Source organism: Coregonus lavaretus (genome assembly GCF_964263955.1).
Source record: "Coregonus lavaretus genome assembly, chromosome: 24".
Classification (NCBI taxonomy): domain Eukaryota; kingdom Metazoa; phylum Chordata; class Actinopteri; order Salmoniformes; family Salmonidae; genus Coregonus; species Coregonus lavaretus.
Genome location: NC_140011.1, coordinates 44953385 through 44965703, shown reverse-complemented (window position 1 = coordinate 44965703; position 12319 = coordinate 44953385). Strand labels below are relative to the sequence as shown.

The 12319-nt window shown below is 43.0% G+C and overlaps 1 protein-coding gene across 1 annotated transcript in view; it reads left to right on the top strand.

Moving 5' to 3' along the window:
- LOC311099906 (protocadherin Fat 3-like) overlaps positions 1 to 12319 on the top strand; it is a gene marked incomplete at both ends in the record, with an annotated part of 292315 nt that overhangs the window by 266321 nt on the left and 13675 nt on the right. Inside the window, 2 exons of the mRNA XM_084140624.1 lie at positions 9276 to 9466; positions 9692 to 10680. Of these exons, the coding sequence (XP_083996750.1) occupies positions 9276 to 9466; positions 9692 to 10680 (1180 nt within the window). The remainder of the gene's footprint in view (positions 1 to 9275; positions 9467 to 9691; positions 10681 to 12319) is intronic.

Here is a 12319-nt window from a genome sequence, read left to right as displayed (position 1 = left end):
ACCGGTAGTTAATGACCGGTAGTTAATGACCGGTAGTTAATGACCGGTAGTTAATGACCAGTAGTTAATGACTGGTATCTAATGACCAGTAGTTAATGACCGGTAGTTAATGACTTGTAGTTAATGACCGGTAGTTAATGACCGGTAGTTAATGACCGGTAGTTAATGACTGGTAGTTAATGACCGGTAGTTAATGATCGGTAGTTAATGACCGGTAGTTAATGACCGGTAGTTAATGACCGGTAGTTAATGACCAGTAGTTAATGACTGGTAGTTAATGACTGGTAGTTAATGACTAATGACCAGTAGTTAATGACTGGTAGTTAATGACTGGTAGTTAATGACTGGTAGTTAATGACCGGTAGTTAATGACCGGTAGTTAATGAACGGTAGTTAATGACTGGTATCTAATGACCGGTAGTTAATGACCAGTAGTTAATGACCGGTATTGAATGACTGATAGTTAATGACCGGTAGTTAATGACTGGTAGTTAATGACCGGTAGTTAATGACAAATAGTTAATGACCAGTAGTTAATGACCGGTAGTTAATGACTGGTAGTTAATGACCGGTAGTTAATGACCGGTAGCTAATGACCGGTAGTTAATGACCGGTAGTTAATGACAGGTAGTTAATGACAAATAGTTAATGACCAGTAGTTAATGACCGGTAGTTAATGACTGGTAGTTAATGACAAATAGTTAATGACCAGTAGTTAATGACCGGTAGTTAATGACCGGTAGTTAATGACTGGTAGTTAATGACCGGTAGTTAATGACAAATTGTTAATGACTGGTGGTTAATGACCGGTAGTTAATGACCGGTAGTTAATGACTGGTAGTTAATGACTGGTAGTTAATGACCAGTAGTTAATGACCGGTAGTTAATGACTGGTAGTTAATGACCGGTAGTTAATGACCGGTAGCTAATGACCGGTAGTTAATGACCGGTAGTTAATGACAGGTAGTTAATGACTGGTAGTTAATGACTAATGACCAGTAGTTAATGACTGCTAGTTAATGACTTGTAGTTAATGACCGGTAGTTAATGACTGGTAGTTAATGACCGGTAGTTAATGACCGGTAGTTAATGACAAATAGTTAATGACCAGTAGTTAATGACCGGTAGTTAATGACCGGTAGTTAATGACTGGTAGTTAATGACTGGTAGTTAATGACAAATAGTTAATGACCAGTAGTTAATGACCGGTAGTTAATGACCGGTAGTTAATTACTGGTAGTTAATGACCGGTAGTTAATGACCGGTAGCTAATGACCAGTAGTTAATGACAGGTAGTGAATAACCGGTAGTTAATGACCGGTAGTTAATGACTGGTAGTTAATGACCGGTAGTTAATGACTGGTTGCTAATGACTGGTAGTTAATGACCGGTAGTTAATGACCGGTAGTGAATGACTGGTAGTTAATGATCGGTAGTTAATGACTGGTAGTTAATGACCGGTAGTTAATGACCGGTAGTTAATGACCGGTAGTTAATGACCGGTAGTTAATGATCGGTAGTTAATGACCGGTAGTTAATGACCGGTAGTTAATGACCGGTAGTTAATGACCAGTAGTTAATGACTGGTAGTTAATGACTGGTAGTTAATGACTAATGACCAGTAGTTAATGACTGGTAGTTAATGACTGGTAGTTAATGACTGGTAGTTAATGACCGGTAGTTAATGACCGGTAGTTAATGAACGGTAGTTAATGACTGGTATCTAATGACCGGTAGTTAATGACCAGTAGTTAATGACCGGTATTGAATGACTGATAGTTAATGACCGGTAGTTAATGACTGGTAGTTAATGACCGGTAGTTAATGACAAATAGTTAATGACCAGTAGTTAATGACCGGTAGTTAATGACTGGTAGTTAATGACCGGTAGTTAATGACCGGTAGCTAATGACCGGTAGTTAATGACCGGTAGTTAATGACAGGTAGTTAATGACAAATAGTTAATGACCAGTAGTTAATGACCGGTAGTTAATGACTGGTAGTTAATGACAAATAGTTAATGACCAGTAGTTAATGACCGGTAGTTAATGACCGGTAGTTAATGACTGGTAGTTAATGACCGGTAGTTAATGACAAATTGTTAATGACTGGTGGTTAATGACCGGTAGTTAATGACCGGTAGTTAATGACCGGTAGTTAATGACTGGTAGTTAATGACTGGTAGTTAATGACCAGTAGTTAATGACCGGTAGTTAATGACTGGTAGTTAATGACCGGTAGTTAATGACCGGTAGCTAATGACCGGTAGTTAATGACCGGTAGTTAATGACAGGTAGTTAATGACTGGTAGTTAATGACTAATGACCAGTAGTTAATGACTGCTAGTTAATGACTTGTAGTTAATGACCGGTAGTTAATGACTGGTAGTTAATGACCGGTAGTTAATGACCGGTAGCTAATGACCGGTAGTTAATGACCGGTAGTTAATGACAGGTAGTTAATGACTGGTAGTTAATGACTAATGACCAGTAGTTAATGACTGCTAGTTAATGACTTGTAGTTAATGACCGGTAGTTAATGACCAGTAGTTAATGACCGGTAGTTAATGACCGGTAGTTAATGACTGGTAGTTAATGACTGGTAGTTAATGACAAATAGTTAATGACCAGTAGTTAATGACCGGTAGTTAATGACCGGTAGTTAATTACTGGTAGTTAATGACCGGTAGTTAATGACCGGTAGCTAATGACCAGTAGTTAATGACAGGTAGTGAATAACCGGTAGTTAATGACCGGTAGTTAATGACTGGTAGTTAATGACCGGTAGTTAATGACTGGTTGCTAATGACTGGTAGTTAATGACCGGTAGTTAATGACCGGTAGTGAATGACTGGTAGTTAATGATCGGTAGTTAATGACTGGTAGTTAATGACCGGTAGTTAATGACTGGTAGTTAATGACTAATGACCGGTAGTTAATGACTTGTAGTTAATGATCGGTAGTTAATGACTGGTAGTAATGACTGGTAGTTAATGACCGGTAGTTAATGACAAATAGTTAATGACCAGTAGTTAATGACCGGTAGTTAATGACCAGTAGTTAATGACCGGTAGTTAATGACCGGTAGTTAATGACCGGTAGTTAATGACTGGTAGTTAATGACCGGTAGTTAATGACAAATAGTTAATGACTGGTAGTTAATGACCGGTAGTTAATGACTGGTAGTTAATGACTGGTAGGTAATGACCGGTAGTTAATGACTGGTAGTTAATGACCGGTAGTTAATGACAAATAGTTAATGACTGGTAGTTAATGACCGATAGTTAATGACCGGTAGTTAATGACTGGTAGTTAATGACCGGTAGCTAATGACCAGTAGTTAATGACAGGTAGTGAATAACCGGTAGTTAATGACCGGTAGTTAATGACTGGTAGTTAATGACCGGTAGTTAATGACCGGTAGTTAATGACCGGTTGCTAATGACTGGTAGTTAATGACTGGTAGTTAATGACTGGTAGTTAATGACAAATAGTTAATGACTGGTAGTTAATGACCGATAGTTAATGACTGGTAGTTAATGACTGATAGTTAATGACTGATAGTTAATGACCGGTAGTTAATGACCGGTTGCTAATGACCAGTAGTTAATGACTTGTAGTTAATGACCGGTAGTTAATGACTGGTAGTTAATGACCAGTAGTTAATGACCGGTAGTTAATAACCGGTAGTTAATGACAGGTAGTTAATGACTGGTAGTTAATGACTGGTAGTTAATGACTGGTAGTTAATGACCGGTAGTTAATAACCGGTAGTTAATGACCGGTAGTTAATGACTGGTAGTTAATGACCGGTAGTTAATGACCGGTAGTTAATAACCGGTAGTTAATGACCAGTAGTTAATGACCAGTAGTTAATGACCGGTAGTTAATGACCGGTAGTTAATGACCGGTAGTTAATGACTGGTAGTTAATGACCAGTAGTTAATGACAGGGTGTTCCTTGTTACAATAATTGTTACCAGATCCTAGCCTATTTATTAACCCTGGTATTACATGTGGATTCGATGGTAGTGGCACCTTGTAGTTACATGTCACAAGGTCAGATTTTTGTTCGAGTTATTAACATGGTAATTCTCAGGTGACTTTCAAACGTGTAATAATAATAATAATAATAATAATAAGCCATTTAGCAGACGCTTTTATCCAAAGCGACTTACAGTCATGTGTGCATACATTTTTACGTATGGGTGGTCTCGGGGATCGAACCCACTACCATGGCGTTACAAGCGCCATGCTCTACCAATTGAGCTACAGAACATTAGTTACATAGTGGAACAAGAAAATGTGTATTAACATCAGTAATTACACATGTGGAATAACGTTCAGCAAGTGAAAGCAACTATGTTGATTCCACAACAACCCTATCACCATGTAATGCCATAGCAACTCCTACAGGATGTAACTACTATGTTGATTCCACAACGACCCTATCACCATGTAATGCCATAGCAACTCCTACAGGATGTAACTACTATGTTGATTCCACAACAACCCTATCACCATGTAATGCCATAGCAACTCCTACAGGATGTAACTACTATGGTGATTCCACTATCACCATGTAATGCCATAGCAACTCCTACAGGATGTAACTACTATGTTGATTCCACAACAACCCTATCACCATGTAATGCCATAGCAACTCCTACAGGATGTAATGCCATAGCAACTCCTACAGGATGTAACTACTATGTTGATTCCACAACAACCCTATCACCATGTAATGCCATAGCAACTCCTACAGGATGTAACTACTATGTTGATTCCACTATCACCATGTAATGCCATAGCAACTCCTACAGGATGTAACTACTATGTTGATTCCACAACAACCCTATCACCATGTAATGCCATAGCAACTCCTACAGGATGTAACTACTATGTTGATTCCACAACGACCCTATCACCATGTAATGCCATAGCAACTCCTACAGGATGTAATGCCATAGCAACTCCTACAGGATGTAACTACTATGTTGATTCCACAACAACCCTATCACCATGTAATGCCATAGCAACTCCTACAGGATGTAATGCCATAGCAACTCCTACAGGATGTAACTACTATGTTGATTCCACAACAACCCTATCACCATGTAATGCCATAGCAACTCCTACAGGATGTAACTACTATGGTGATTCCACAACAACCCTATCACCACATAGCAACTCCTACAGGATGTAACTACTATGTTGATTCCACAACAACCCTATCACCATGTAATGCCATAGCAACTCCTACAGGATGTAACTACTATGGTGATTCCACAACAACCCTATCACCACATAGCAACTCCTACAGGATGTAACTACTATGTTGATTCCACAACGACCCTATCACCATGTAATGCCATAGCAACTCCTACAGGATGTAACTACTATGTTGATTCCACAACAACCCTATCACCATGTAATGCCATAGCAACTCCTACAGGATGTAATGCCATAGCAACTCCTACAGGATGTAACTACTATGTTGATTCCACAACGACCCTATCACCATGTAATGCCATAGCAACTCCTACAGGATGTAACTACTATGTTGATTCCACAACAACCCTATCACCATGTAATGCCATAGCAACTCCTACAGGATGTAATGCCATAGCAACTCCTACAGGATGTAACTACTATGTTGATTCCACAACGACCCTATCACCATGTAATGCCATAGCAACTCCTACAGGATGTAATGCCATAGCAACTCCTACAGGATGTAACTACTATGTTGATTCCACAACAACCCTATCACCATGTAATGCCATAGCAACTCCTACAGGATGTAATGCCATAGCAACTCCTACAGGATGTAACTACTATGTTGATTCCACAACAACCCTATCACCATGTAATGCCATAGCAACTCCTACAGGATGTAACTACTATGGTGATTCCACAACAACCCTATCACCACATAGCAACTCCTACAGGATGTAACTACTATGTTGATTCCACAACAACCCTATCACCATGTAATGCCATAGCAACTCCTACAGGATGTAATGCCATAGCAACTCCTACAGGATGTAACTACTATGTTGATTCCACAACAACCCTATCACCATGTAATGCCATAGCAACTCCTACAGGATGTAACTACTATGGTGATTCCACAACAACCCTATCACCACATAGCAACTCCTACAGGATGTAACTACTATGTTGATTCCACAACAACCCTATCACCATGTAATGCCATAGCAACTCCTACAGGATGTAATGCCATAGCAACTCCTACAGGATGTAACTACTATGTTGATTCCACAACAACCCTATCACCATGTAATGCCATAGCAACTCCTACAGGATGTAATGCCATAGCAACTCCTACAGGATGTAACTACTATGTTGATTCCACAACAACCCTATCACCATGTAATGCCATAGCAACTCCTACAGGATGTAACTACTATGTTGATTCCACTATCACCATGTAATGCCATAGCAACTCCTACAGGATGTAACTACTATGTTGATTCCACAACAACCCTATCACCATGTAATGCCATAGCAACTCCTACAGGATGTAACTACTATGTTGATTCCACAACGACCCTATCACCATGTAATGCCATAGCAACTCCTACAGGATGTAATGCCATAGCAACTCCTACAGGATGTAACTACTATGTTGATTCCACAACAACCCTATCACCATGTAATGCCATAGCAACTCCTACAGGATGTAATGCCATAGCAACTCCTACAGGATGTAACTACTATGTTGATTCCACAACAACCCTATCACCATGTAATGCCATAGCAACTCCTACAGGATGTAACTACTATGGTGATTCCACAACAACCCTATCACCACATAGCAACTCCTACAGGATGTAACTACTATGTTGATTCCACAACAACCCTATCACCATGTAATGCCATAGCAACTCCTACAGGATGTAATGCCATAGCAACTCCTACAGGATGTAACTACTATGTTGATTCCACAACAACCCTATCACCATGTAATGCCATAGCAACTCCTACAGGATGTAACTACTATGGTGATTCCACAACAACCCTATCACCACATAGCAACTCCTACAGGATGTAACTACTATGTTGATTCCACAACGACCCTATCACCATGTAATGCCATAGCAACTCCTACAGGATGTAACTACTATGTTGATTCCACAACGACCCTATCACCATGTAATGCCATAGCAACTCCTACAGGATGTAACTACTATGTTGATTCCACAACAACCCTATCACCATGTAATGCCATAGCAACTCCTACAGGATGTAATGCCATAGCAACTCCTACAGGATGTAACTACTATGTTGATTCCACAACAACCCTATCACCATGTAATGCCATAGCAACTCCTACAGGATGTAATGCCATAGCAACTCCTACAGGATGTAACTACTATGTTGATTCCACAACAACCCTATCACCATGTAATGCCATAGCAACTCCTACAGGATGTAACTACTATGGTGATTCCACAACAACCCTATCACCACATAGCAACTCCTACAGGATGTAACTACTATGTTGATTCCACAACAACCCTATCACCATGTAATGCCATAGCAACTCCTACAGGATGTAATGCCATAGCAACTCCTACAGGATGTAACTACTATGTTGATTCCACAACAACCCTATCACCATGTAATGCCATAGCAACTCCTACAGGATGTAACTACTATGGTGATTCCACAACAACCCTATCACCACATAGCAACTCCTACAGGATGTAACTACTATGTTGATTCCACAACGACCCTATCACCATGTAATGCCATAGCAACTCCTACAGGATGTAACTACTATGGTGATTCCACTATCACCATGTAATGCCATAGCAACTCCTACAGGATGTAACTACTATGTTGATTCCACAACAACCCTATCACCATGTAATGCCATAGCAACTCCTACAGGATGTAATGCCATAGCAACTCCTACAGGATGTAACTACTATGTTGATTCCACAACAACCCTATCACCATGTAATGCCATAGCAACTCCTACAGGATGTAACTACTATGGTGATTCCACAACAACCCTATCACCACATAGCAACTCCTACAGGATGTAACTACTATGTTGATTCCACAACGACCCTATCACCATGTAATGCCATAGCAACTCCTACAGGATGTAACTACTATGTTGATTCCACAACAACCCTATCACCATGTAATGCCATAGCAACTCCTACAGGATGTAATGCCATAGCAACTCCTACAGGATGTAACTACTATGTTGATTCCACAACGACCCTATCACCATGTAATGCCATAGCAACTCCTACAGGATGTAATGCCATAGCAACTCCTACAGGATGTAACTACTATGTTGATTCCACAACAACCCTATCACCATGTAATGCCATAGCAACTCCTACAGGATGTAATGCCATAGCAACTCCTACAGGATGTAACTACTATGTTGATTCCACAACAACCCTATCACCATGTAATGCCATAGCAACTCCTACAGGATGTAACTACTATGTTGTTTCCACAACAACCCTATCACCATGTAATGACATAGCAACTCCTACAGGATGTAACTACTATGTTACTACAGTTATTACTGTGTTAGTTTACATAGTTAATAGGGGAAACTTAATGTAGTGTTACCAATAGGTTTTATTCTATCTTTGTCTCTGACCAGGTGTCCAGTGTAACAGGATGGTGTGATCGTTGTGTTAATTGAGTCCAGTGTAACAGGATGGTGTGATTGTTGTGTTAATTGAGTCCAGTGTAACAGGATGGTGTGATTGTTATGTTAATTGAGTCCAGTGTAACAGGATGGTGTGATCGTTGTGTTAATTGAGTCCAGTGTAACAGGATGGTGTGATTGTTGTGTTAATTGAGTCCAGTGTAACAGGATGGTTTGATCGTTGTGTTAATTGAGTCCAGTGTAACAGGATGGTGAGATTGTTATGTTAATTGAGCGCTCTCTGTCTCTTTCTATGTCTCTTTCTCTGTCTCTTTCTCGCTCTCTCTCTCTTTGTCTCTTTCTCTGTCTCTCTCTGTCTTTCTCTCTCTCTCCCTCTCTCTCCCTCTCTCTCTCTCTCCCTCTCTCTCGCTCTGTCTCTCTTTCTCTCTCTATCGATCTCTCTTTCTCTCTCTCTCTCTATCTATCTCTCTCAATTCAATTCAATTTCAATTTAAGGGCTTTATTGGCATGTGGGGCGAAGGGTTCTTGAAATGTAACATCCCCCAAAAATCTTGCTGCTGGGAGCCAGCGGTCCATTCAAATCATTTTGGCTAATACAAAATTCTCCAGATCTCCAACTGAACAACGGCCAGTCCAGTTTCCCCCTGCAGCCTCAGGCCAGTCCAGTTCCCCCTGCAGCCTCCGGCCAGTCCAGTTTCCCCTTGCAGCCTCTGGCCAGTCCAGTTTCCCCCTGCAGCCTCAGGCCAGTCCAGTGTTGCAGTAGCTGCATCCGTCTGATACCAAGAAGTGTTGTCCTGGAAGTAGGATGAGATGTTCCATCATGGGTGACAGAAGCCTCCACAACAACACCGCGATCTGCCACAACTGCATCAGAGGCAGTCACTGGCTCAGTTTGCATATCAGTCGGTGTCCACCTGAGCTCCACTCCAGTCCGGTTGTACAGGTCGTTGAGGTCCGGCCAGTCTGACCAGACTCCAAAGCCCGCAGCACGAGTGTCCAATTTTCCATTGTCCTTCCTCCTGAAGCCCAGGAAGTTGTCCTCAGTGTCCGTGGCCAGTGGAACCTTCCTCCTGAAGCCCAGGAAGTTGTTCTCAGTGTCCGTGGCCAGTGGAACCTTCCTCCTGAAGCCCAGGAAGTTGTCCTCAGTGTCCGTGGCCAGTGGAACCTTCCTCCTGAAGCCCAGGAAGTTGTCCTCAGTGTCCGTGGCCAGTGGAACCTTCCTCCTGAAGCCCAGGAAGTTGTCCTCAGTGTCCGTGGCCAGTGGAACCTTCCTCCTGAAGCCCAGGAAGTTGTCCTCAGTGTCCGTGGCCAGTGGAACCTTCCTCCTGAAGCCCAGGAAGTTGTCCTCAGTGTCCGTGGCCAGTGGAACCTTCCTCCTGAAGCTCAGGAAGTTGTCCTCAGTGTCCCTGGCCAGTGGAACCTTCCTCCTGAAGCCCAGGAAGTTGTCCTCAGTGTCCGTGGCCAGTGGAACCTTCCTCCTGAAGCCCAGGAAGTTGTCCTCAGTGTCCGTGGCCAGTGGAACCTTCCTCCTGAAGCCCAGGAAGTTGTCCTCAGTGTCCGTGGCCAGTGGAACCTTCCTCCTGAAGCCCAGGAAGTTGTCCTCAGTGTCCGTGGCCAGTGGAACCTTCCTCCTGAAGCCCAGGAAGTTGTCCTCAGTGTCCGTGGCCAGTGGAACCTTCCTCCTGAAGCCCAGGAAGTTGTCCTCAGTGTCCGTGGCCAGTGGAACCTTCCTCCTGAAGCCCAGGAAGTTGTCCTCAGTGTCCGTGGCCAGTGGAACCTTCCTCCTGAAGCCCAGGAAGTTGTCCTCAGTGTCCGTGGCCAGTGGGACCGTCCTCCTGAAGCCCAGGAAGTTGTCCTCAGTGTCCGTGGCCAGTGGAACCTTCCTCCTGAAGACCAGGAAGTTGTCCTCAGTGTCCGTGGCCAGTGGAACCTTCCTCCCCTGTAGGTCCAGATGGAGGGAGGCTCTGGCTAACTCCTTAACTGTCACATCGTCACTGTTGAGCATGTTCAACAGGTGAGTCAGTCTGGTAGCAGTGTAAATCCACTCAATATTTGGGACACCTAAACCCCCTTCTCTTTGGGTCAGGAAGACAACGTGGTGTGTGTGAGTTTAAGCAGAGCAACTTTCTCACCACTCAGAACCTTCTGTGGGATATGCACATAGGCAAGCAGATGTTGAATCTTTGCTAGAGCTCTCCTCTCTCACAGCCCCTAGCTTCATGACCACAGGCAGAGGGGAAATGTTGAATAGCCTGGTTGAATACTCATGGACGAGCTCCTCAACTTGTTCCCCCCCACTCGCCAGCAACATTAAACTTATGTTCAAGATAACTATATGTTTCGTGACTAGAGTAAACTCTGATTGCTTAATTCATTAGTGTAAATCAGTTTTAGACTGACATCCGCTGCATCTTTCATAGAACATTGCACATTTAGGGTATTTCACTTCCAGCCCAGACCATTTCACTTCCAGCCCAGACCATTTCACTTCCAGCCCAGACCATTTCATTTCCAGCCCAGACCATTTCATTTCCAGCCCAGACCATTTCACTTCCAGCCCAGACCATTACACTTCCAGCCCAGACCATTTCACTTCCAGCCCAGACCATTCCACTTCCAGCCCAGACCCTTTCACTTCCAGCCCAGACCATTTAAAAAAAGTAATCTGTGTGAGAGAGCATATCTTTGATAACATGCTCCTCTCTGGAGGAGAGCTGAATGTCATCAGCATACCCCTGTACTGGGTTCGGGGACCGCACATGGGCTGGGGCACACTGGCACAGCCATTTCAGCCACTGGTTGATGGATGAAGTTAACAGCATTCCATTGGCAGCCGGTTTCTATGCCAACCCTGAGTGGGATTGGATCAGTCAGCTGCTTTGCACAGATAACTTGGAGAAAATAGCCTTTGTACACATCAGATATAATGTCCACATAAGGCTGAGGCAGTTGTATTTCCTCAAGTCATTGATCATTACACTATGTGATTAAGTACCAAAGGCATCTCTAATGTCCAGAAACACAGTGGAAAACTTTGTGGATTCATGCTTGACGTCATCCATTCCAGTTTTTAGGCAGAAAACTCATTCATGCCCTGTATGTCAAGACCTGAAGCTTTTAAGGAACGGGACACTAATCCGGACGCTTACAAGAAATCCCGCTACGCCCTCAGACGAACCATCAAACAGGCAAATCGTCACTACAGGACTTAGATTGAATCCTACTACACTGGCTCTGACGCTCGTCGGATGTGGCAGGGCTTGCAAACTATTACGGACTACAAAGGGAAACCCAGCCGCGAGCTGCCCAGTGACGCGAGCCTAACAGACGAGCTAAATGCCTTTTATGCTCGCTTCGAGGCAAGCAACACTGAAGCATGCATGAGAGCACCAGCTGTTCCGGATGACTGTGTGATCACGTTCTCCGTAGCCGATGTGAGCAAGACCTTTAAACAGGTCAACATTCACAAAGCCGCTGGGCCAGACGGATTACCAGGATGTGTACTCAAAGCATGCGCTGACCAACTGGCAGGTGTCTTCACTGACATTTTCAACATGTCCCTGACTGAGTCTGTAATACCAACATGTTTCAAGCAGACCACCGTAGTCCCTGTGCCCAAGAAAGCAAAGGTAACCTGCCTAAATGATTACCTA